The sequence below is a fragment of the Apteryx mantelli genome, chromosome 5 (assembly GCF_036417845.1).
Source record: "Apteryx mantelli isolate bAptMan1 chromosome 5, bAptMan1.hap1, whole genome shotgun sequence".
Taxonomy (NCBI): Eukaryota; Metazoa; Chordata; class Aves; order Apterygiformes; family Apterygidae; genus Apteryx; species Apteryx mantelli.
This window is the reverse complement of record NC_089982.1, coordinates 83,111,059-83,138,801: the sequence shown is the minus strand read 5'-3', so window position 1 is coordinate 83,138,801 and position 27,743 is coordinate 83,111,059. Positions and strand designations below refer to the sequence as shown.

The following is a 27,743-nucleotide window of genomic DNA, read 5'->3' as shown; positions in this document are numbered from 1 at the left end:
AGAACCCTAACAGGACATTGAAGACAATAAAGAAAGGGTGACTTCATGGCTTAGCCTGAAAAGTTATTGGTTTTCTTGTTCGTTTTGCTTGTTTTTTCAAGTTCAGCATTCTGAAGATCAAATAAAATAATTGAATGGATTTTCTTCAAAGTTTCAGGAAGATTTTCCTGTGGTCTAAGACCAAGCATGAGGAATTTCAAGCTAAGGACAACTGCTTAAGAAAGTTATAAGTAGCTGAGAAAAGGATTTTAGCATGAAAGTGTCATCTCATCAGTAAGCATAATGTGACTGTAGACTGGTTATAAAACTCCAAGCAAAACTGTGTTTTGATGATCCTGAAGTGGTTCCAAGACTTCAAAAGTTTTGGAATAGACATTCTGTAAGACTTAATCTCTTTACAATACATTATGCTTAAAAGCACAAGATAGAGAAACCAGAGAAGGTCAAGATTTACTGATGTCCATACTTCTTGCAGTCAGAAGGAATGTATGATATAGGTTATATTTGTGCCTGCTCCTAAAAGATGAGTGACTTACAGCCTATTGATATCACCCTAATGTCCTTGTCATTATAAAGCAATGACTTCACTTTCTTCCTCAGATAATAATGAGAACTTTTTATCTTAGAGACCCGAGAAGGGTTGGCTTGGAGGCTGCCATGTTACATTACAGTCTTTGTTCTTTGTCTCCTTGCAGCACATTATTCATAGTCATAACCCCTGAGGTTACAATTAAATGCCTGTAGGCTTTCTTCTTCTTGTAATGCAAAGAACAAGTACAATTCTTACGCATAGACATGCTGATCAGTGTAGCAGAGCAGATCTGCTGTTACCATTCAAAGACACAATGCATAGCATTCTCGAGTTTAAAGGGAGTTCTAAGTTTTACCGTGCCCGAGGAAACCAGTCCGAGCTGCTATAAGAGCTTAAATCACTGCTTGTGACGTGAATGAAAAGCCCCATGGGTATGTTTTTGACACAAAAATGCAGTTGCCATGATGTCAGAAGGAAGATGGAGGTGCTCAGCAATGAACGTTAACAAAATAACAAAGAAACTAATGTACAGAAGATTTTTTAGATAGATGAGGGAAAATAAGAAAGAGGCAGTAATGACATCTGATTTGACTCAGAGAGTATCTCTTCCTTAGTAGGATAATTATTCTTGCTGAGATACCAGCATAGCTGAGGATAGTTCATGTAGGAGAATAAGAATTGAGGTTTTGTGTTCTCCATCTCTAAAAAAATAAGTGTCGAAGGACATCCCTTTCACATAAGAATATTTTGTAATTTTGTTGGTTTAAGGTATCAAAACTGAAGTTAACACAAAAAATGACGGTGGTAGCTATTACTGACCACCATACTTACAACAGTGCATGTTATTAAGCTTCTAATCATAGTCACTGTATTATCTTGACATCCCTTGGTTAAAAGATAGTCAAACACTCAAAGAACAAAGTTAGGAAGCTGTAATATTTCACATACAATCTAAATAAGAGAGATTTAAGGAGATCAAATTCTATACCTCAGGTTACATATCTGTATTTCAATATTACTGTACTACTTGCCCATTTCATTGAATTATCATAAGTATAAAGAGCATGAATAGATCACTGGCAACCTTAGACAAAAGGTTCCACATAAGGGCAATATTAATTATACGAATTTGTGACACATGGTTCTCAAAAGCCTAACAGATTAAAGCATTAATGCCATAAATCATTAATTTCATCTGATTTTTTCAGCCAGTCTTTTATTTACTGTCTGTTTAATTAAAAATTGAGGTTAATGAGTCTTTCAAATGTACTATAATATTCTAGAATTCATTATTTCTCCCCCCCCCCAGGTAAAAGTTCATTTTCTTCTCTCTTCTCCATCCCTTTTTAGACTAGAGAGGAATTTCTGAGTCACACCATATATTTTCATTTGTGAAAGTCACTGATAGCAATTTTCCCATCAGAAAAGACATACAGAGAATGAGATGGCAAAAAGCCAGAAACCAGCAGGAACTGTGGAATGCAATGTGCAAATATAGTTTTATCTTATCTTACATCTTTTTGTCTTCCCTTTTCTTCTGCAAAAGTTATCCTCTTTCTCATCCATACCTTGACCCCAAATCATCTTTTACTTTAATTTTATTTTTTAATAAAATTCAGAATTCTGCAGAAAAACTTTCATCTTCTTCCTCATTTTTGAATTTGATGATTTGCTACTTCTTGAAAATGAATGAAGTAATCTTAAACTCAAATTTGGTAATAATCATAAAAATGATTCATCATTAATATGCATTTAAAATCAGAATATAATACAGAAACTTCCTCCCTAATATTTTTGATGAATATGTATGGTCCCTTTTCTTGTCTTTAGCAATATCCTTACCTTCATTAAGATGTTTCTCTTTTATAGAAGGCTTATCTACCAAGTCTTCAAAATAGAAGAATAGCAACTTTTATTCCTCCCTATTTTGTAGTATTTTTAACACAAGAAATACATTTGGCATTTTTCATGCCATAAGTAAACATGTAAAACCTAATGCTCACCTGGTATAAACTGGAAAAAAAAGCCCTGCCATCTTCTCAGGAGCCTTGTCAGTCTCCATCAACCAAGAGTAAATCCATGGCTTCTGCGACGGTTAAACTTAGTAGAACTACAACTCACATTATCTAAGGATTTGGCCAATGTTTTTTGCCTCAAATGCATTTTAGTGCCCAAGATCTCTGAAACCCCATCTTATTTAAGATTTTTAGTTTGTAGATCTCAAAATGCTATATAAAATTAATCACAAACATTACCTCCGCTTTATAGGTAATATCTTGGAAGGTGAAATGATTTGCCCACAGTGTGTTAGTGGACCCGTGGCAAGTTCAGAAAGAGGATCTAACCGTCCTAATTCCTATCAGTGCTTTATCAGTGAGGCTTTCACACCATTTGCTCTGGTTTCAGATTTTATTAACTGTACTATGTTTTGGATTTTGGATGATGTGTTGTTTACGTAGCACTCAAAATAGTGAATTAGATATAGATAGAGCAAAAAGCTTGTAACATTTAGAATCCATTAGATACAGCCTACACTTTGCTATATATAAACCAGTGAAACTATACATAGTAAACTTCCAAGATTAGTTTTAAATAGCTATTACCATGTTAACATATAAGGTGAGATTCATCTTGCCTAAATTTAGGCAAGGCTTTAGTCTAAAAGGCCAGGTGACTAGTCTAGGCCAATAGTCTACACAATCTGGGTCATCACTGAGAGACAGGTATCTCTCTAAGGTGATTCATACCACCCCAAAGTAGGGATCCCGGCTAAAATGGTGGGATGCATTGCCTCTGAAGACACCTGTCTCTCCTCTGGGACTTTAGAGGGAGCTATGAAATGCTATTTAAACAGTTGATAGTGGGTTAGGTAAGGTGAACCTCCATCTATAATGACAGAAGTCATTCCTGTGGTGAAGGGTTTCTCCCACAGAAATCACTGTCCCTGCAAAGGAGTAATATCTTGTAGCTACTGCTGGTGGTCGGTTAAATCTTAACCTTTTTGGCTGAACTCTCTGAGATTATTTTAGAAGTCTGCAGTGTCTGTCAAAGATGTTCCCATTTCCATCTTGTGTGTGTTGAAAGCTATCTTGGCATCTAACTTTAACACGACAGATGGGACGGAGTGCAACTTGGCTGACCTCTACTTTAAGTATTTAAATTGCTAAGCTGATTTTATTACCGTAAAATAAACTTCCAAGAATGTGTTACCCTGTAGACTGAGCTCAATAGTTAACAAGTGCTAGGTGCAGTCCTGTAATTGCAGTGGATGAAGAGGTCAGTTTTCATAACAGTTTCATGGGAATGAAAGATACTTCCATTGACTTTAATGAGACCCATAGGGATGAAATACCTAGAAAACTGGTGCTTTCTTCTCACTAAGACAAGGAAGCGAAAATAATGTTGATGGTAGCACACGCAGCGTTCGTTAGTGTGTATTTCCAAAATCATACCCTTATTTTTCAAAGCATTATTGGAAGAGACTGAGGATAAACAGGGCTTGCAACATGGGGAACTGAAAACCTGTGCTAAAAACATCAGCTCGTTTCATGTCAAGAACAATGTCATGTCACTGGGAAGCTTTTCATTTGGTGATATTTTCCTGCTCCTCTTGTTTTATTTCAAGAAAAGAAAAAAAGCCACCTTGGCACCGTTGCTCTGTTGTTTTCCATTTTTGGTGGCCCCTTTTCTCCTTTATTTACGCTGTTTTTAGGCTGAATGGTAGCACTGTTGACTCCCAGATCTAAGTCTTTAGCATGCCTAACTGGGTTTCCTTGTCTGCCGGAGACTTCCCTGGAGGAACTCAAGAATACCATTATAAAAGTAAACATTACTTCTCCTCAAGAAAAAACAAGCAAACCGGGTAAGTTTATGTATCCATTAGAACGCAAAGATAAGAAGAAAATAGTTATTAAAAAGCAATTAGGTATGACATTTAGCCCATACACCTCAGTATCTGAGTCATGCAAGTCATACAAGCAATTTGTACCCTTTATCAACATTTTTCTCCCCCCCCCCCCCTTTAGGGCTGATATTATAAACTCTTCTCATGTGTGGGATTCATTTTTCATACACGAATTTACGCTTCTAGCTCTTATTCCATCAGGTGGGGATACCATTGAATCAGCTCACTTTTAGCAAAGACTGATGACTGGGTGTCAAATATTGCAGAAAACAACACAGTCAAACTAATGTACGTATATGCAAAAATGTTCGTCGCATTCGTGACGAATCAGCAATGTTTATGGAATATTTGTTTTTAAAAAAAGAATGGGATACAACACGGCAAAGCATTTGAGTGCTCAATTCCTTTGGGCTGTGGTGAACATAGCATGTGCTCCATAGAAGCGTGGGTTTTTTTGTTTGTTTGTTTGTTTTTGTCGAAAGACTGTCTGATTTTTTCAATTGTATCAACTACAAATATTGTTACACCATAGAGTTAGAGATGTAACCATAACTGGGGTATCATCTAAAGAATATTTTGAAATTGATCTTCCTTCACAGAATGTAAGTGAGCAGGCAGCTGTTTAACTCCACTTGCAAATGGTCTTCATTTGGGCTTTTCAGTGCTTTCAATGGGAAAAAACAAAATGACTTTACGCAATTAAATAATAAAGGTATGTTTCACAGCAGTTATTATAGTAAGGAGGCAGAAATCTATATTTTTACTTACTAACCCTGTTCTCCACAGCTTTTTCTGCTCTGGTTTTTCTTCTGGTTTTCATTCCTCCTGCTTGCCCTTTTCTTCAATAATATAATAAATAAAAACAAATTCCTATGTGGTGTGCTTCATATCCTATATTGTAATTATGGCATTTTTGTTGTTGTAATATTGATTTGAAAAAAAGCCCATCTGTATTTCTGTGCATAAAATAATAGGAATCTGAATCTTACAAGAGGGAGTTATTTAATCTTTGCTGAGATGATTTATAGAGGGCTTGCAGGAGAGAGAAATAAAGGAAGAAAAGAATATTGTGATCTGAAATTCTACTTCCATCATAATAACAAACTTTATTATGAAGTTAAGAATATATACGTATATTATATAAATAATCACCTTCAGGAAGATTTTCTAATCAAATTAAATTTAGTGTTTGTACCTTATTCTGCAACTGTGTCATACTTACATGATAATTATCATTATTAATTTTTCATTTCAGTGTCTGTTTAAGAGAGCCTTTCGTTGTGTAAGAAGAAATTTAGGGTAGAATTTTCTTTTGGCTTCTTCTGATAGGGTGTAACTTTGCAGGCAAACTCAATTTGATTCCAACACTTACCAGGCAAGCGGGATATTTTAGTCAATACTTGCCATGAAGATGCAGGAGGAGGCTGGTGGTAAATGCAAACAGCCCTTAAAAATAAATAAATAAAAATGCCTCATTAGGTAGGGAATGAAAACCATGAACATATGTCGAATATTACAGAAATACAGTGCAACAAACACCATCAAGAACTGTAAATCAACAAATCAAATTCTCCAGATATTCCATAATCTAATTTTGAATTCCAAAACTGGTTTTAATCTCCAAATTCCAGAAACTTTCGAGCTCCATTTTGGAGACAAATTCCTGTTTCCTAGTACCTAGCTGGCAAACAGTTCCAGAATATCACTCCCTTAATGATCACAAGTCTCTTACTAAATTTCATGTTTAGGTTATTCTCACTCAATTAAAATCTTACTGGAATGTAAAGAGATATAGTAGTTGTTATTCCTCTTGGGCACTAATCTCAAAAGCATTTGTAAAACATTATTGTGACCTCCCTCTATTTCCCCACCCTTCCAAGAAACTCTTCTTTGTTTTTGTGTGGTTCACACTCATCTTTTTGAGCATTTGACAGTATTCCAAGTGAGGTTTTGCAATGATTTGTGCTAACAATTTAATAAATTTTCTTAAATTACCACTATTGACTTTTCTTCAACCCCTTTAGTATCTGTTCCTATGTCTCAAATGCTTTATGTCCGAACCGCTCTGTTTAGTCTTTAAAATTGATTACACATGTATGGTTCTTATAATAGATGATCATCTGTGCTAGCAACCTGACAGAGCTGTTATAATTTCTCCTGATTGATCAGGCAGTATAATTTCTATTTTTGCTCAATCTTTTCCACGTTTTCTGCAGTTTCTTGGTTTGATGGACGTAAAGGTAATTCATGGTTCTTTGGCAGCTCATCATAGAATAAGTCCAAGCCTTTTGGCCTGGTAGGTACATCTACAGCTCTAGAAAAAAAGAGGATCAGAGAGTGAATGCAAGAGAGGGACCCTTGTTCATCCAAGCTTCTTAACTGTTAGCATGCTCCTTGCTTTGGACCACTGCACCTTCTCTGGGAGCCCCGTCTGCTAGGGTGAAGGACAGCCATAAACCAGGGGCCATGAACCAGCCCAGCCCATCCAGTTTGGGGACTGGGGGTTGTTTGGTGGCTTTCTCCTAGTGAACAGTATGGACATAACCCTAATATCTTCCTTAAAACCACCATGTAGATCCCTTGTTACTTCAGTTACTGACATTTTGAGACAAGGAGAAACTATCAGGGTGCATATATAGATCTAACGGGACAGTCGATGTTGAATTGTTTGTGGAAGTCCTTTTGTGCCCTGAGACCCTTGTGAGACCATCTTTCGTCTTAAAACAAAAGCTTCTTCCCAGAAAACTGTTTGTTGAAGTCTGCACAGTCCAAATGATAAAGATCCTGGCAGCAGCAAGTGGTACTTCATCTGAACTATTTTTTCCCCCTTTCCTCTTTTTAACTCTTTTCAACTATTTTACAACGTACTGACATCTATTTTGTCATGTAAGTCACTGAACTGGAAAAATCTCAAGAATTTATAAAATGTCGGCAAAGCTCAAACTCTCCGGTAATTGATGATAATTGTTTGATAAATATACTTATATCTACAGTATGTGTCTATATAAGACTGAAAAATGACAGACCAGAGCGGCAAAATGACAGTTTCCTGAAAAATAGGTGGCAATTTTCAACGAAGAGAGCTCTCCATTCAAAAATAAGACAGGTCATTAAATTTGGTTGGCAACATCAAGTGCTAATCTAAACACCAAGAGAATAGCCTTGATAAGGGAATAGCCTTGATAAGAAAGAGTAAAGCTTGTAGGTGGCAGATAAAAGTAGCGATTTCATTTGCATGGTAGCAGGTGTTGCCGCTCTGAAGTCAGAGCCGAAGAAATGAATCCATACAGCTGAGCACAGCTCTCTAAACAAATATATACAGTGGATGTTAAATACAGAAACACATACTGGGTAATTACAGGTTTGAGTTATTCTAGGAAAACCTAGAACGAGGGAGCAGCTGGGTGACATTTTTCATAAGAACACTTTCCTTGCAAGAAATGCAAGTTTTAGGTCAACATAAACCATTTGTGAATGTTAACTCAATTTGGCCAATGAGCAAAAATAAATAGAAATGGCCTAAAAGTGAATAGGGAAGGTTGCAGTATTTCACTTTAAAATTGCAGAGAGAGAAGAATGTATTGAAGAGGCTATAAAATATGCTCGGTGTCAACCTGAGGCAATTTTTTGTGATTATTTTTCATTGCAGCCACTGAACAGAACAAAATATTATTTAAACAGCACTATTTTTGGCATGCATTTCACTTACAGATAGTCTGTCTGGCAGAGTATCTGTATTTTTATTTTCTTACTATAAAAGAGTTTTCCTGAATCTGTCATACATGTTTCTAATAAAACTCAACCCTCACCCATGTATATTTTTTACTTAGCTAACAACAGTGATGTTGAGGAAAGATATGAGGATTAATTAATGTATTAATAATGTCATTTGAAATTGTGTGGGACTTCTTGCATATTTTCGAAACTTGGTGGTGCTTGCTGCAGTACCGTGCAATACGAAACATAATGCCCTGACTAATTAGTTTTGGACTCTTTTTCTCAATTCCCCTCATTTTTGCTTAGTTAATATATTCTTTATTTCCTTCCTTAAGCTGAAGTGTAAAATTGCCATTTTTTGTAGACAGCTGATATGTTTCATTGTACAAGTCACCAGTTGTTTTTGCAGTGACAAAAGATAGCTATCACAGTTATGAAAAACAACATATGGACGTTAAAGAAAATAAAATTGTTAGCAATGTGTGCAGTGCATACATTTGGGAGTAAGATTACTGTAAAGGGGTACTATGATCTTGATTATTTCTTGATGTAACCTTAATTCTTAAGGTGTTCGGTGTGCCACAGTTGGCCAGGAGCAAAGCAAACGTTGCAAGGAAGCAATTTGTAAGGTTTCCTTTCCTGTGCTTGTCTTTTTATTTGGAAGTTACTGGACTGGGATACCAGATCTATAATTTGTATTGAAAAGGAGTTCCTGTCAAAAATGCATATTAACATTTTGAAGGAATAAATTAGTTCATTTTTATTTTTAAAAAAATGTAAGCTTGTGTAATAACCATCAGAAAAAGTCTATGATAAACTAGTATTTCTAATCCCTGTATCAGTTTAATTGCAGGATCATATACTTCCAGACAGAAAGCATTATGTGTAATGACTGTCTTTAATTCAACTGAGTTTCAGTAACTGTTGGAGAAATGTAGTAATAAACAAATTCTGATATTTTTCCTTCTTGAGGCACAGATGAATAGATAGGATTGCTTCAGTTTTCAAGAATGAAAATTTCCTTGCCATAGCGTGTTTGTTAACCGCTGCAGCCTTATTTTTACCAAAGGATGACTGTATTTGATTTAAACCTCCGTGTAAAGGAGGTTCTGCATTCCAGGGAATTAGCTGCATTTGGCTTCACTGAATCTTAAAGGGTTTTTCTGCGTAGGGTTACAACTGCAACAGGAAGATAGCGTAGCTGCTTCGTAGCCTGGTGGTTCGTGCGTTTTCTGCAGAGGTTCAAGCTGCGGGTTTGAGTGCCTTCAGGCAAAGAATGGAAATGGTCCTAAATCTCCAACAACTGAGCTGTTGTGGAAAAAATGGGGAATGTAGCAACCCTTCTTCCTCAGTGTCCCTCCTAATTGCTAAGGAGCTAAATTCCTTTTGGACACGAGTCCAATTTTCTCATTTTCTGACTTTCTCATTTTCCATTTTTTAGGAATTTTAGGATTTTTTCGGTTCCTTTGACTCTCACAGCCTTACCTTCTCTTTGTCTGGGTTCATCCATCTGCACTATGAGAGCAATACCAGCCTCGGACTTTGTGAAGCTGTTCATTACAAGTTACTCTGAGATCTTGAACCCATTTTTCGCTGCTAATGGGGAATGAAAATTCCAAGTGTTCCTTTTGCTATGGAAAGCAATAGTAGCCTGGGTGAAATCTAAGAACAGGGATGAGAAGTTTTCTAGATTTTATTAAACCGATAAAGCTGGAAAAAATGAATATGTTTTGGACACAAGGATTTAATCAGCTACAGCAAATGAGTTTCAAATTTTTAATGTTATAGGCAGAACTAGAACCTTCCCTGTTTCTACCTTCAGAGCTTTCATAGTGCTTCGTAATCACCATGATGCGTGGAATTAGCTTGGAAAAATTAACATAGCAACAGTAAACGATGATACTTATTGTGTCTGGTTCATCTTTGCCAGTATTTTTTTTCCGTATGTTAAAGACCAATTCTCCGTAAAGCAGAGGTGAGACATCACTGATAAGTTAAAGTGCTCTCCAAATTTAGACCTGTTAATTACCCGTTATCCACCTTTTTACAGTGGACTTGAGGTCTTAGCTTGCTAAAGAGGAGGATGGCTTGATAGCAGCAGCTGTGCTAGCAGTGATTATTTGGGAAGATGATTATCTCAGTTAATTTGAAAACAGCCTCTGTGCCAGCAATGTAGGGAAGAAAACTCTGGTCACACAATCTTCATAAATTGTTCTCAACTTTGAGAGAATAATTACTGGTTGGGTTGGGATTCTTTTTTAATGGACTTTACCACTCTATAAAAGTAAGAGTTTCCTGCAGAATTAGATGAGAGAAAATGAATAGCTTGTGTACTTATTAAATAAATTTTAAAAAAAAGGTGCTTAAATTTAAATTCTGCCAAATAAATGCTAGGCAACCTATAAGGGACAGACCCTCAGGGAGCTGCTCGACGCTGGTGGCATTAGCATCTGTTCCTGCCTTCATCTGCGTTTAGGGAGCTTTCTGGAGGACCGATGGTCTGAGATGCTAGCTTGTATTTGGAAAGCGAGGTAGTCGCTCCGCGTGTGCCACATGTGCCACAGATCAGCTTGCTTTGCCCGTGTCCACTTCCGTCCTTGCCAAGCCGGTACGAGCTGCACTCGTGCGGTCGTAGACCTCCAAGGGACCGTAAGGCTCTGGGGGGCTTGTGGAGGTAGGAGCACACAAGTGCAAGGAAGGACAGTAAGCTTTTGCCATTGTATGATCACTTTGCGTATAGAGAGATGAATAGATAGAGAACTAATCGACTGGAAAGCAGACACTTCCATCCCTTGCGAAACAGAGCCGTTTATTAACCAGAAAAGGAAAAGCGATACTTCTCTGCAGGCCCTTTGCGAATACCAGACTAATTCAGCCATTAGTTCTCAAACTCCAGCTCTCTAAAGGCCAAAGAGCGATTCTGAAAATGGACGAGAAAAGCTCCAAGATGCTTTGAAAGCTTTTGTAATAACACCGCAAGCTTCTCCTGGCGTACCTGGGCATCGTTTCTCCGTTCCGGTTTGCGCAGTGCTCCTGTGGAGAGACAACCGTCATTTGAGCACTTGGTGCATTTGACATTTGTCTGAAAATCGCAGGGCAGGGCTCCAGTTACAGCGCCGAAGTCCAAAGCGATAACAGGACTTCAATCCGGCGCGTCTTATTGTACAAATCGGGATGAACGCGGCATCTGTCCTATTTTGTTTTTGGGATTTTTCTAAAGAAGATTTATTCAGAGCGGGAACGCTAGTTTGAAGGTCGGTGTTGGGCGTTAGCTGGAGTGTTAAATGTTAGTTAGTGCATTTGGGGTCCGATTTTGAGTTCCTTTAGCCCATGTAGGTGAAGCTAGCGTTTCTCAGCCTGTTGAAACAGTGCAGCTTTCCCTCCCCGCCACCCCGTAAATCACGGGAATTCAAGGAGAACATTAAGACTTTCGACTTGACTGTGTTTGTGTTTAAGCCGTTGGCTTGAAATGAGATCGAGACATTCAGCGTAAATCACTTCTGTGCTCCCTTTTCAGATTGAATGCTTGCCTAAAATGGGAATAAAACACCACGAAAATCAGCTGTTCTTCTGTGAACTTTATAAGTGCATAAAGTTGATTGTAAATACACCAGTGTTTTCTCAGCCCGTTTTCTTTTCAAATGTCCTCAGCAAAAGGTCAATCTATCGTTATTTATATATTTGGCTTTTGACTGCTAAGAAAGGAGAACCTAGCAATTTTGGCTCTGAATGATAACCTGAAAAATAGTCTTTCTTCAAATTTTTCATAATCAAAAAAGTCCTGAACAGCTGTATAAGTGTATCTGTGTGTTTGCAGGTACATTTGTGCGATGCTATTTGGTCGTTTTAACCAAATGGGTGAACAGGCACCACATCAACATATTCACATCCTGGAGCCTCATGTCCCCCATGTGTTACTACCTAATTCTTGATGATTTTACATTGTTTCTTGATGTCTTTCTTCGGACGACACTGTGACTTTGGGCTAAGAGGAAGCGGATAATACGGTGCAGATAAGCGGCTCTCATTCTCCGGAAAGGTAGTTTCTCCAACTGGAACAGCCCGGAATAGGTTATGAGTCCATTGGCTCAGAAATTAAATTGGTTTCCCCGTGTTTATGCAAATAAACACTTTCAGCAGCTGTTATTCGAAACCTGCTGAGCTCGTTTCCCCCGTCGCTCATGCCGATGTAAATCAGGATTAATTCGACTGCAACCACTGACCATTTAATGCTAAATGCATGGGGAGAAGAGAATCACTGGCTTGATAGCAGGCGGTGATTTTTAAAGAGAGACAGACTGAAAAGAGCAGCATTTTAGCAGCTTTTAGCAACTTTTAACTAAAAAAAAAAATTGCAATGGAAAGGAAGGAAGGATTAAAAAAAAGAGCATGAGTTCCCTGACAGCAGGGAAAAAAAAGGTGCGTGTATAACAGCTGGAGCAAGAAATATTTACTTTGGCTTCCTGCTATTCTGGCTTCATTTTAATGCAGTTTCTTCCCATATCAGTTTGTAAAGCTACATTTACACCTTCGCTGACCCCAGATAAATAAACAAATCCCCGTGTGTAGCTAGATGAATAAATCCCGGGTTGTAGTAGTGCAAACATACGCTGACAGTTCTTCAGTGAATTGACAGTAAATTAACCGTTAAGGACACGAAGGTTAGAAGAAAAAAAGATGAAGGAACAATTTAGTTTTTTCAATATGTTACTCATTATTTCTGGCAGCAATTTGATATATATATATGTTTTTATACAGACTGTGCAATGCTTTCTTTGGTCAACAAATCCTGTCTTTTTCATGCCAAAGAAAGAAAGATTTCCGTCATCAGTTGCCAGATTTAGAAAATCCTCTATTATTTTCCTTTTTCTGTAGGTGAGCTGGCGCTACAGAGATGCTTCTAAATACACTCCCATAAACATTTCTGGAACGCCATTGCACATATAGAGAGGTGAAAACAGAGCAACACTCACTACTGTTTGTGTATCGTTTGGGGATTGATTGCGGAATTTGTTTCTACCCTAGCTTGTCTAAGCTAGAATTTATTGACCAAAGACTGTTTTACGTGAACTATCTGTCCAGGTGGGTTCAGAACCAGGGCTGGTGTGAATCGGTGAAGTTGGAAATCTTTAGCTTTTTCTCTTCGGGTGGGTTGACCAAGGAGGCTTGTTCATTTTATGATAGTTTTGGTGAGTTTTATAATTGAGAATTATGTCCGCAATAGAAATGCCGACCGTGATCTGCAGTTCTTTACGGTGCAAGTGCTTAAATGTTTTTGTGTGCTCAGACCTCTTCTCTCTCCCTTATACACAATTTGGAGAATATCCATTCAAAATCTGTTCACGGGTTTAAATGCATTAAACAGATCAGAGGAACTAGCGTGTCACATTGCCGAAGATATCCTGTCAGAAAAAGAAAACTCCTTCAAATATATATTTTAATATTTTTTTCCTTTGGTCTTCCATGTGCATGAAGATATTGTAAAAGCCTAGTAATATGTGGAAATTTAATTTACAGGAGGAAAATGTTTAGACTCAGACAGTAATCCTCTGTGGTGGTGTTTCGAACACAAATGCACATGCGAAAAAGACAGTATGAAGGGATGTCAAAACTTGTTTTAGATAAAAATGCCATTTGCATTGATGTACGAGACTTCTCAGTAGAAGGGTTTTTTGTTTGGATGTTTTCAAGTACTGAAGTTCTCTGAATTTATTATAAGCACGTAAAGACAGTCCTAACGGAAGCAAATAGCCTTTACTGCTGTGCAGGAGATGGATGGCTTTGGCTTGTTCTAGTCAGTCACAAAATCTAACAGCTCACATTTAGATTTTTGCTAACAATGAGGCTGCAAAGAAGAGATATGTGGAGGAAAGAAAAGTGTTGGTTTGTTGTTGTTGCAGGCTCTTTTAATATCGCATACGGAATAGTATTTTTCTTCGCGTGCAGCATCGTCTTGGGATGCATGTGTTTTTACCGTCTCTAAATGCGGAGCCACAGTCATTGTCCTGCTTCCTCGCTGAAGGTTTTTCAGATGTGAAGCTCTTGCCATGGTTTGTAGGCAGAAGTGATATCTTTTATTAGACAAGTAGTTCTGTAAGCACCAGACTTCATGAATCCTCGTTTCTTGGAGATTTTTATTTTGTGGTCAACTGCCAGATCCAGCTGAAGCTTTTCCCACAGAATTTGTACAATCGCACTCTTGCTTCGGTTCCTCAGCGTGAGACATCAGGTAAACTCGTTCCTCAGTGAGGCACTTAGAGGGTAATAAGGTCTGTCCGTTCAAACCAGTTGCCTCTTTTCATTAAAATTTTAGGAATTTAATTCTCAGTGAGATGGGCACTCTTTTGTTAATTTGAATTAATCAAAAGCTTTAAAAAATGATGAAGGTGGACTGATCGAGAGACACTGTAGCCTCATCATGGACCCCCTGGCCACAGACCTTGAACTGGCGGTTTGTAAAGGAGCCCAACAGCATACTGATAATGCTATTAAGTCTAATAGCATAGACATTGGTCTTATTATACCGATCTCTGAACAGTAAGAGGACCATAAATCACAGTACAGTGAATTAAAGATCTCTGTCTAGAGTGCTGTGCAGAATTTTTAATTCGGTTTTGATTTCTTAGATATATGTTTGTTCCCGTTTTATGTTTAATGCTAAAAGTCACTAAAAGAACTCACTATAAAAACTCATTATTAAAAACTATTTGTGTATGAGCTGCATTCATATCACATTTGTGTTTCTGGAGGAGTCAACAACAACAAAAAAAAACCCAAACAGCACTCTCTAATAGATGAGAAACAATCCCAGTTTTGTTCACATGGTTTTAGGTATTTATGAGCTAATGGTGATCCTTTAAAAAGGCAGTCAGCTCTCAGGCATAGAACTGCAAATGTGTGAGAAACAGGATAAAATGTAGGACTGAATAGGAAATATTCTCTGTAATAGTTTTTAATCAAATAAACCATATGGCTCAGGTTACAACCAAGATTAATATTTTCAGATTTCTGTTAGTACTATAACAAAAATAAAGTTCCAGGAAAAAAAGCAGAAGAATGCAGTCTTTAATTTAGAGATAATATAATTTAAGGATATCGAGTCCAACATATTTAATAATTAACACTGCTTTAATCTTAAAAATGTGAGATAGTTCCACTCCAATATTTAATCTTCTCTGCCACCTAGAAATGATAACCCATTTTTTATTTTTCGTGGACTAATAAGAAATCAAATCAAGCATTCTTGTTTTCCTTTTTACTCTTTACTTACCTATGAGAACAAATCAAGACGTACGATTTCTCAATGGCATCGCTTTTCCCCACATTTTTTTTTTGATAGATACAGATATAAAAAGACAATGCATTTTATGGATGAACACTAGGTGGTTTAGGCAAAAGCCATGCTAGGGATTATGTTTAGAGCTGCAAAGGCTGCATGAGTGTGTATCAGGGCTCACACCAGTGCTTTGGTCCTCATTAGCTTACTGTGTATTCTACATACCCTCTACCATGATAATCTCAGGTTTCTTTCACGTTCATGATCTTCCCTCTCATGAAAAACCTCACGTTTTTCCTCCAGGCCTTATGATGGTATATCCCCTGTTCTACTTTTGCCGTATCTGCAGTTTCCATCTGCGCCCATATTCTTTCATCCTCATTTTCCAAAGACTCCTTCCATGTCTCCTATCTTTGTTTTCTTTGTTTTCTCTGATGACTAGACAAATACAGCATGTGCTGTGGCTGATTGAGAACTGATTTGTGCTGGCTGGTGAGCTGGCTGCCGCTTCCAGGCTGTCAGCTAGGCCAAATAAAATGAAAAGCTGAATTCTGCCTGTCTTTGCCCGAGTAGGTCACTCTCATCTTGACACAGATGCCAGTTTTCGTGAAAGTTAGGGGAGAACTAACAGGCTGCTGCATCCTTATTGTAGCCTTGCCTCAAGAGCAGGGTGCCGGACAAAACACGAGCAATAGAGGTACCTATCCCCCTAATGATAACAAATATTTACATATATATCCATGCAGGATATCGGAGTGATTAATTCTGCCCAATTTTCAAGGCACTTGAACAACTAGTTGCTTTTGTTGCAGCCTTATATACAAATTAAAGATGTCTCCACTTACGCTATCAATCATGGTCAGCTGTAATAGATTGTTACACAATTCTTTCTATATGTCCTCAACTTAGGTCCTAAAATTAGTTTCTGTCTAGCTCCCAAGGTTACATTTATTTACTGATCAGTGACCATTTGTGGTTGTACACTGGGGTCTCCGATCTCATGCTGTGCTGATACTTTCAATTATTTTGCTGCCATGCAACTTGTCTTGGACTTGTCCTTTTTCTGTTCCTTACTCTAATCCCTCTGTTTTTCTCCAAGAGCTTTCAAAATATGGCTTCTTGATAATATAACTGATGTTTAATTAACACAGCCTAATCATGCGTGCATCCTTGTACTAGGGTCACTGAACGATTTGCCAAAATAATGGCCCATCCTTAGATAGATTGCTTTGGTAACTACTTGTTATTAATAACTATTAGTTATAGCAATGCCACTGGTATGTTGTCAAAATTGCTTTATAGGATCAACTCGTAGGCATTGCAGTCTTGTAAATCTTGTTTCCATAGGACACCAATTGCCCCCTCACTCCCCTGAGTATTTCAGTGCGTGCTGTTAATAATTCATTGCTATTTTTAAGGGCAGTGACCTTGACTGTAGCTTGGCCAGAAAGGATTTATACACAAACACCCTATATAACTTCTTCTTTTGTTGGAATACTAAAGCAAGAAACTCTGGGGGTCTTTTCGCATACTTTGAAACATAAAAATTACTGCTGGTTAAGGTTTCTGTTATCTGACGTGGCAGAGATGTTGTTACAGTTTTTGGTGTTCCTCTATATTGTCTGTCCAATGCCTTTTCAGTATGAAAAGAAAAGTATATAAAAATGGGGTAAAAAAGCCTTTACCTACTGTCAAATTAAATAGAAAAAAATAACCTGAGCCTGCTAACAGAGATAAAAGAACATTGAAATGGGTCATTTGCCTCTGACCTTCACAGAAGGAATTCCCTTAGTTGGATGTTTTACATTTCCCTTCTGTGAAAGGATGGAAATAAATGCATTTATACCTATAACTCAGAAAATCAGTATCGTATCAGTCAGTTCAGGTTATACCACCAAAACTCAGCAGGTGAGCATCCTTTAGTATATAATGATGGTGTGAAGGTGTAGGCTTGATGGTAGTGCTAGATATGTGGTTTAGAATAGGATATCTGCTTTGTGACCCGTCTCAATAAATAGACAACAGAAAACAGATTACTTATGGTTTTATAAACTGTTCTCCTGTAGGAGAAAGATTCACTGCATTTCATCAGTGCAGTGCTTAAGTAGACCAGTTAAAATAAAGCAGGAATCTGGTCTTAACAGTATTCCTAAGACTAAGTCCTGCTCTTATTTACATCTTGGGTCACTACATCTGTTTGCTGGTTATTTCTTCAGCAATGGATGCACACAGAGAGAGAGAGAATTTCAGAAATGACATCAGGGTAGTGACCGAATCCTTGGAGGAGAGATCCCATGTTCATATTACCTGGAGCTAAGTGCCCCACTGCACCTCCTAACTCCTATGGGAGTGAACCTCAGGGGAGAGAAGGAGCAGCACTTTTCTGCTGTCCCCCTTCTCCCCACTCCCTCCTGGCCAGCTGGGAGGCATTTTGGTTTCCCACTACTTCTGACTTTCAAATTAACTGCATTTCAGCTGAAGGCCTCAGAAGCACACTCTCATAAGAGAGAGGATCATCTGTAATATCTAAGGGAGTTTTCTGTCAAAGTGGGAAATATTTCTATTGATTTTAACTCTGGGAATTAACAGCCACACCTGCTTTTCTTAATTTTCTTGAATTTTAGGCTGTTTGGAGATATGGTGGAACACAGAACCCCCAACAGATGTGTGCCTAGGCTTGCAAGTGTGGGATCAGGTCTTCAGGGGTGGTACCTGGAAGAGCTCTGAGGCAGGCCTGTTGATGCTAGCTGAGGATGCGAGTTGATGGTTCTGGGCAGTGTCAGACAGTATTGCGTGAATAATTTTATAAGTGAACCTTAAGAGCCTCCCAGAATTCTTTTTTCAGGTTCAAATTGGAAAAAATGCTCCAAAACAATTACCTGTCTTTCCTGTAATCAATTTTCTTCCCCCCGTTGTACATACAGGATGCTTGGGCTGACCCTGCTGAGAAAGAGCAATGACCTGGAAAGTCGGTCTGAGTTCTCACATGCGCATTAGCATCACACACCAAGCACATCTGGTGATTATCCCTCTTGTTTTAGTAGGTCTTTGAACCACACTGGGGATTTTCCTGCGCTGGCAACCGGATGTATTGATCATGGTTGGGTCTCATCAGTATGATGGAGAAACTTGACCTGTTTTAAGAAGAAACAGTTGGATGGTCAAATTCCTTGTACAAAAAGAAAAAAGGAAGAGTCAGTATTTATTCCTGATGAAAATCTGTTTTATTCATATCTAAAATCATTATTATTGTCTAATATTAAAAGTAAAGGATCAGACATGATACAATACCCTTTTCCTGTGCTCATTACTGGCAGCTCTGCAATTGAACACGAACAATTTTTTTTCAGTTATGAAAACAGTAAAATAGAAGGATTTTCCAAGGTGCTTCACTTTTGATCTCCCTTCTGTTCCATCCTATAGGCAGGAATCACATCAAGTGCCAGAATGGTCCTAGAAAATACAGCAGATTGAGATTGCCTTAGTAATACTTCACTGAAACTGTCTGAAGCTGGGATTTTTGCATTTTGAATTGAGCTTTCAGCATGAATTAGGCATCTAAGATTCACAAGTTTCTCTGGAAAATCTCAGACCAAGACCAATGAGTTTATTGAAATCGGAGTTATTTCAAACTCTACCAAAAGCAGAAATCTCTTAAGGGTCTTTTAGCTAAATCTGACATGAAGGAAGTCTCAAGAGAGCATGCGTGCGTGGCAAGGCCCTAATCCCATAATAAGTACGAGCTGATACGCCATTGACTTTTTGAGAAGTGAAAAGTTTTTTCATAGGTTCAGTGGGCAGTATATAGAATATGAAATAAAATGTTCATCTTTCTTGTGCTTCTTAACTTTCCCTGTGACTTCCTAACTTCCTGGTGTTACCAACCAGCTTAGGTACGTGGAGTATTGTAAATGTCTGAGCAGTTTGTGTTAAATATCTTCAGAGTTTGTTATTAAAAATATTCAGAGCAAGTGTCAAACTCTGTAAATTAGATCATTAGTAATTTACAAAAGACACTCCAAATTGAGTTCCATATTTACTGCCATTTATGCAATTAGATTCCTAGATACACTTGAATTAGTAACTTAAAAATACATCTCTCATTTAGACAAGAACAGGTGACTGATTAATATAAGCGAAGCACAACCAGCAACACTATTCGGTATGAGGTTCTTGGGTAACTTGGCTCCAATTCTGTGCTCTCCTTTAGTGAATCTCTTAGTCGTCGTTCCAAAGAGATCACTGGGCTACCTCTCAGCAGGACCACCACCAAAATTAATATATGTCAGAATTTTGAAGGTTTGGAGACGGTAATGCCGTGTGGATAAATTATTAAGCAGATGGACAAATAATTGCAAGTAGTTCTGATTTCTCAATTGTGTGGTGTAGACAGATAATCTTGATTGTCTTGGGTTTGTTTAAATTATTCTGTATTTCCCTAAAAAAGAATAACTTGTGAATTTTCTTCTTTCTAATGTTTATACCAGTTACTATATTGCATAAATAAATGATGTAAATAGGAATGACTTGTATAAAAATTAAAAAATACATTTTCAAAGACTTTACAAAATTAAGGTGTAAATAGATTGCATTCTCTACCTTTGGATGGTTTAATGGTAGAAGAAGCTGAATAGAACTTCTTTTCTCTTCCAGTCTGCTCCTTTCAAGCAATCTAGGGTGGGAAAAAAGAAATAAAAAGAGAATTAAACAATAGACTACACAAATTAGCTACAATACTTTGCAGCCTTTGTGTTGATATCGCTCCTTTACTATAGTGTATATAGGTCCCTTTATTTACATTTTCATGCCAAGCTAATAATTTCTTTCTTTGGATTTTATTTGGACTCATCTGGAGTGTTGTGTCCAGTTCTGGTCTCCCCAGTACCAGAGAGACTTGGATTTACCAGAGTCAGTCCAGAAAAGGGCTACAAGATGATTAAGGAATTGGAGCATCTCTCAAATGAGGAAAGACTGAGAGAGCTGGGACTGTTCAGCCTGGAGAAAAGAAGGCTCAGAGGGGATCTTATCAATGTGTATAAATATCTGATGGGAGGGCGTAAAGAAGACAGAGCCGGGGTCTTTTCAGTGGTGCCCAGCGACAGGACGCGAGGCAACGGGCACAAACTGAAACACAGGCAGTTCCGTCTGAACATGAGGAAAAACTTCTTCCCTGTGAGGGTGACAGAGCACTGGACCAGGTTGCCCAGAGAGGCTGTGGAGTCTCCATCCACCCTTGGAGATATTCAAAACCCACCTGGACGTGATCCTGTGCAATGTGCTCTAGGTGAGCCTGCGTGAGCACGGTTGGACTAGGTGATCTCCAGAGGTCCCTGCCAACCTCAACCATCCTGCAGTTCTGTGGCTTTTTCACTTGCATTAAATGCACAGTGGCCCTGTTAAATCTTTGAATTTAAGGTTAAACCAGAGGACAATATATTCTGGAAGTCATGACTGCTTTTAATAATACTGAAGAACTCAAGTCAAAAGTGGAAATAGTATAGTTTAAAAACACCACTAAAGATAACTATGCCTAATTCTCATCAGTGTAAAAATAATCTAAACTGGTATAAAAGATCCATGTAATTAATTACTTTTGTAACTTACAGTGCAATTTTACAGCAGAAAAGTCTTTCTGTACAGCTGGCAAGTGCAATGAAAAAGTGCTAGTCCAGCCTTCAGTATAGTCCATGGTGCCATGAGCAATAACGATCTACACTGACATCTGTGCTGCATATCTTCACTGTGATTTTTACCCATGCTAGGTAGAGAAAAGCTAATGTAGGCATCGGCTACCCATGCAATAGTTACTCTTCCAGCCGCTCTGTAGATATACCTTTAGAATAAATAAGAATCAGGATCTCCTGTCCTTGGTGTGTCCTTTCAACAACAGTGATAAAAACACACATTAGCAACAAAATCCTTCCCCCCACCATCTGTTACGTTTCATTTAATGCAGGAGAACGCTTGAGGCTGAAATACAATCAAATACATTTTATTGGGATTGATCCTGCATATATTTTGAATAATCGAAGCTAATGGGATTACTTACGTGATTGAAGAGAGATACTCAACAAGCTAGAGAATTGCGTTTTTGGACTGTCAGTGCCAAAGATAGCACGTTAACATCAAGGAGTTGCTAAGCACCTTTCCACTTCCCCAATTCTAGGATTGGTTCAGTGGCTTTGGTGATTGCGGAAAAACATGGCATTGCTGCAGCTGGAGCATTTATTTTCCTCCTCATTACTTTTCCATACTCACACAGGACAGGTTTAAGGTCTTTAGCAATTGTTTTGACAGTGTAAGAGTAGCTTAGCAGACCTGAAGTTTTGGACAATAGTGTTTATCTACACAGCCGGATTCACCGTTATTGAGTCCCCCATGCGTTTCAAGGATGATTTGCAGTTCGTTGGGTTTGGTATTTAAAATGTATTCATTCATATAAATACTCTTCAGACAGTTCACATTGATCTTAATACAAACTTAGGTTCTGTTTAGGCAAACAGCGAATTCAGTATGTTCAAGGAACTTAGTAAACAAACGAACAAAAGAAAAATGAATTGCCTAGTTGCGTCCACATCCAGCATCACATGAAATCTCTTCTTCAGTGCTTCAGTGGAAACCGAGTATTTGAAGTATAAAGGCAAAGGCTGTCAAATCAAAGTTCTAGCAAAACAACAGGGACAATAACTTCTGAGGCCACAGACCCTTCCTGAAAATGCTCTAGCAAGTATGTAAATTCATATGGTAAATGTTCATCTTCAGGAGGGTGCAGTCAAGACCAGCTTCTGTGAAATCAGTAAAAGTTTTATCACCGAGTTCAGAGCAACCCATAAACCTCATCCCTTTCCTGACAGATCTCAGACAGGTTACGTGAAGAAAAAGCAATGGAACATTTCACGCTCTTAGGCCACAGAATATAAGTGTATAAATTGGAAGGTCCAATTTAGGATATGCTAAGTAGCAATATGCTAAATACGCTAGTTAGCATAAGCTGCTAAGGAACTTTAATTGCCCACATAGTCTGTCCTTGCATGTTTTTGAAATACCACCACTGCATACTGTGAAGTTTAAACATACAACCCTTCTTATTTTACTTTCCAAGCTGTCTGCTGCATCCAGTGCTAGATCTGTGGAGTGACGTGTTAGAAGAACTCCCAGCTCTGAAGGATCTGGCTTCTTCACAATATATATTGTATTAAATATGCCCATGCAAAACAAGTTATAATGAAGCTTTAAAAACTAACTTTAAAATTTTTCCCTCTTTTATTTCAGTAAGACCATTTTCAGCAGTCCTCAGGGTCAGATATATAGATAAGGCATTGCTGTTTAATAAGTTTAGCTTTAATCTACGTTTAAATAATAGACTAAACACATCCAGAGAGTGAGATACCCCACTGAAGACCTGAAGCATTCTCCTGAAGTGCCTCTCTCTCTTCACCACTATCAAAAGAGGCGATGGCTCCTAACCAAAGTGTCCCAGTTAAGTGTCTAAGCTAAGTGGGATGGAACTAGGTCTTTTTTTTTTTAGTTTAGGCAGCAAAAATAGATTAAGCTGTTGCCTTTAGCTTAATCTTCTTTTGTGGTAGACTAAAGCATGTTGAATTACCTCATATTGTATGGACTAAGAGCATGCATATGGACCTTGCCTTGCAAGAAGGATTAATTTATGGTAACTTATTGTATATTTGATAACAAAGTCAATAAAAATAATTAAATAGTGTGGTATTTGATGATTGAGTGCACTTAAAACTTGTACTGCTTCATGGATCCATGCTTAAACACTGGCACTAAAATGCAAATAATGTCTATTTCCTGCCATGCTTCAAAAGTAAGTTTTAGGTAAAGTCATAGTTCTGATTTGTTAGTGCTAAATTCAATTTTATCCACATTGCATCTAGCTTTGTAGAATTTGTTTATCTCTGTGCTTATTTGACATAATCAGAGCTTCCCATGGTACAAGCTGGCATAATCCCTGCTGAATTCTGTGACTAGTGCCGCTGCCGATGATGCAGGACTGTATTTAAGCAATATTTAAAATATACCACAGAAAACATTTAGATCAGGATTATATATGAGATGCATCCATTTTTTTTTCAATTTTGGAAATAGATAACTATAATGCTGTTTTGAGGCATGGTTAATGTAGCCATACATTACCCTTTTACTCCTTGGGTATTGATAGTTGTATCCAAAACAATATACTGGCTTCTGAAGTATTTTACAAAACGGGAGAAGAATTTTTCTCAGGTTGCCTCTCTTGCAAAACCAGGACATTTTACAATATCCAGCTATCATCTCATCAAATTCTATTGAAAGAATATTTAACAGGGAGAGAGAAGAAATACGCTTGATTTTCTCTGACTTTGTTCTGAGAAGATCTATTTCAGGAGAACTCAAAGAAACAGGGCTGCCTAACAGTTTGATTGCCATTTCGTGACACCCAGAGTCTTTCACTCCCGTATCTCGCTGCTCTCTGAGAGAAAGAAAGATATATGGTGCATCTGGAGCCTTAGGACGGATTGTCATCTTGCTAATCACAAAATGAAAGGGCAATCTAAAAGACTACTTATTTTAAATACAGGAAGCTGGCTTTTGCTGAACTTAATACCATTTGCTAGTTTTGAAGGTCTATAATTTCCACTTACGTTACTGCATTCTAATTATTATCCTGCTTAGCTTTTGTTTCTCATGAAGATTAAAGGGGTCTGTTTGATGTGTGCAAAGAAGTGGCTACGGAAAATGGTAAATTAATTGGAAGATGTCAGCTTAGGAGAACATTTTTGACGTGAGTGCTGTAAGGCTGTTAACAAACAGACTAACTCATTTGTCTCACCATGAAATGAAAATAAAAATCACAACATTATGATAAAATCTCGACGAGGAAATGCCTGTAAGACTCTTTGAAGCCTAAGGTCCTTTTCTTCGCTGGGCTTTGGCACGGTGATGTATGCAAACCACGTTCTAAATAACTGCGAAGCGAAATAGGTTCTAGGAAGAACAGATGGATCAAGGCTAATGTGGCGATGTGCACTGGCGACGAGAACAGATTAATACCACAAGGGGAGACCAGAGGAAAATTGGAAAGATGGGGATATTTGAACTAATTCATGAATCATTTCCAACTGATAGTTATGCCTTCGGGCACAGTGAATAATATCAAGGAAGCATATTTAAATTTTTATAAGTTTGTTTTAATGTAGATTAGAATTAAGAGCCATACTTTTGGTTGATTAAAAAAAATAATCTTGTACTCCCCCCTCCCAAAATGTACCTTTGTGATTTAAATATCACTGATTAGCATAATTACATGTACTGAGACATGACTGGTGTTTTGAAACCCCAAGGCAGATTCGTGGGCTGGCACAAAGCTTTGGGGAATGGATTTTTTGCAAGAAGCACTGTATGCACTAGGAGAAGAGATTCCAACGCTTGCATCTGAGCTACAGAGATGCAGCTTTGTGGTGTTTGGGGTCATGGTTTGATTGCTTGATCTCATTCAGGTGTCCCTCAAAGTCTCCTCTGCCTTTATCTTCTCCAAACCATCCTCAATATTTTGAGGTTCAGACTTCCCCAAACTGTGGCAGAGCAAGCACATGTAGGTACCTACATCTCCGAATGAGATATTTAGGCATCCTTTACAGAATGAAGCATTTCACTGAGACATTTCAGATAACCAAGTTATGATACTCTTACTGATGCACATTCTACTCTAGAGCAAACAGCCCCATAGAAATAAAAAGGTCTGGCTGAGAATTAAGATAATTTTGACATGCCTAAAGCCATTAAGATCTGAAATAATGGGGATACTTGAGAAATATATAACTTCCCAGTATTAGTGAAGGTATCAGGATTTTGTTTATGGATGGCAAAGCACAAATTCATGTGTTAGGACCTCAGAGATTCTTCATGTGGCAAAGCTCAGAGTATATGGATTAGCCTGATTGCAGTTATTCATAATGTACATGGTTAATAAAAGGGAAAAGAAAGTGAGAGAAAAGGAAATGTTTAGATAATTGTTTGGATATTAAATCTCCTAAGAAGTTGTTTGGAGACTGTAATCTACAAGCTATGGAGGAGGAGGTAAAACACTTGGCAGTGACAGAAAATTTTGAAAAATATCTAACAGTGAAGATTGCTAGTTCAGTTTGCTGGTAAGGAAATAATCTACATGGGTTTCTGTTCATCAGCACAGAAGATGCCGTATCATGCCTCTTGCATACAAATCCTTCATTCTAGGCAAGGCTAGTAAAGAGAGAAAAAAGTATAAAATGGCCCACTTGCTGAAAACTTGATTCTCTTTCTGCTGATTTCATTGCAGGTTGCAAATCTGGCCTGTTCAATCTCTAATAATGAAGAAGGTGTGAAGTTAGTCCGTATGGCAGCAACGCAGATTGATAGTCTGTGCCCACAGGTAAGTAAGACTCATGCTAAAAAGTACCTGAGAACTCTTATGGCATTAAAAAGCTAAGGTAGCTGACACAGAAAAACACCCTATGCAAAGATTATAGCCTTGCCTTTGTCTTTACGTTGTTGACTGCTTTGCACAAACTGTGAAAAATAAATTCAGGTCTTGAGACCTGGGTAATGAGCAGGGTTGTACAGCTGCTGTGTTCGTAACACAGTCTTTAATCAATTTGTTCTTTCCCTTGAGAAATTTTTTGCCATTCCTCATAACAAATGATTTTGAATAATAGGTAATAAATGCTGCACTCACGTTGGCGGCCAGACCCCAGAGCAAAGTAGCACAGGACAACATGGATGTCTTCAAAGACCAGTGGGAGAAACAAGTGCGAGTTCTCACTGAAGCTGTTGATGACATCACTTCGGTGGACGATTTCCTCTCTGTCTCAGGTACTGGGATCAAGGGAGTCTGAAAAAAGTACGCCAATAAATTAAAGTAATGGGTCAGAGCAGAAAAAAACCTGTAATTCCTTAAGCATCATTAGTGCATTAGTCCGTCCTATTGGAATGCAATACTCAGTGGGAGCAACCGAGCCCTGCCAAGTAGTCCCTAGTAGCAATGGTTAGCATTTTGTCTTCCAGAAAATAGCCTCCTATATGTGCTTCTATTTCTGGAGAGAAGTTTAGTTTCAAGTCAGGCACAAAGTAGGATTTTGGCCACCTTTTTAAAATGTATTATTGTCTTGCGACAGGCTGAGCGTGTTAGCAGAAAATTGTCGGAGTCCTTATGCAGCTGTACGCAAAAGGAGGAAAGATGAACTTCCCTTTCTTTCTGGTTTAGCCTTGCTCAGATCAGCTGCATCTGAACAGTGGGGCAGGTGTGTTGCACAGTCCTGGCCCCCTTGATCATCTGTTCCAGGTAACCAGGCCCTGACCTGGCGTGGGAGGAAGGGAGATAGGCAGATGGCACGTATGAGACCTATCCACATGGGCTGTCAGGACGTGACCAGGGTATACTTTTCCAGAGAGCTGGGAAGCACTTCTGGGTCCCAGAGTTATCAGTGCAGCTTGCAACGCAAGCACATGGGAAGGAGAAGTAAAGCAGTATGAGAAATAAGAAACCTTTGCAGTTCTCTAAGGTAGGAATGATTGCAATGAGAAGCAAGCTCTTCTACAAAAACAGGCAAAGTGACTTAGTCCTTAACTGGAGAAAGGATGGAGAAGAGAAGGAAATTTGATTCTTTGGGTCACAATCTTTTCTCCATCTTCCTCTTAAAATAGTAGACTTGCAGCAGAATATATTGTTAAACGTAGTCATATGCCACGAATGCTATAATTGTGAAGTGCAGGGTATCTCAGGATAAGTGTCTGCTGCAGAAAACTCATTTCTCAGTTAAGGTTTTAAAGAGATGAAGTTGATTGTTGTGAGCAGGGACATCAAGTTTGCTAAGGTTAACTCAGAGTAAGCTAACCTCACAGAGGAGCCAACCTTCAGGGGGCTGCTTGGCCTTAATATTACTGCATTCTGCTTTAAGTTCCTTTCCTTGAAGTTTCCTTGACTTCCTAATAAAACGTAGAGATCTTAGGGAAAAAGATTATTTATCCTTTAAAAAAAAATCCTCAATTTTCTTTGTTGCCCTCTGTTTTGTTTGGTTGCATCCTGTTATTGCTAGTAACAAGGACATGGCTTGGTTTAGTCTAACCGCACTCCGCTGTTCAGCACCGCTGCTAGAGTGTGCACTGCAAGCCATGACAAGAAGATGGAAATGACCTCGCAGAGTAAGAGAGTACTTCAGACCCTGGTAGCACGTACGTTGTGGTCTGACAGTAGAAGCTGGCAAACACTTTTCAACAGACGTAGCTCTACAACAAAGGGGCAACCTGCAGATCCAGCCCGCGAGCTGAAGAGCTGG

General features: G+C 38.3%; 1 protein-coding gene across 2 annotated transcripts in view; it reads left to right on the top strand.

Moving 5' to 3' along the window:
- The window catches only part of CTNNA2 (catenin alpha 2), a 418,052-nt gene that overhangs the window by 327,147 nt on the left and 63,162 nt on the right, over positions 1-27,743 (top strand). For both annotated transcript variants that reach the window (XM_067297215.1, XM_067297214.1), the window contains exons 9-10: positions 25,748-25,840; positions 26,124-26,280. In XM_067297215.1, the coding sequence (XP_067153316.1) occupies positions 25,748-25,840; positions 26,124-26,280 (250 nt within the window). The remainder of the gene's footprint in view (positions 1-25,747; positions 25,841-26,123; positions 26,281-27,743) is intronic.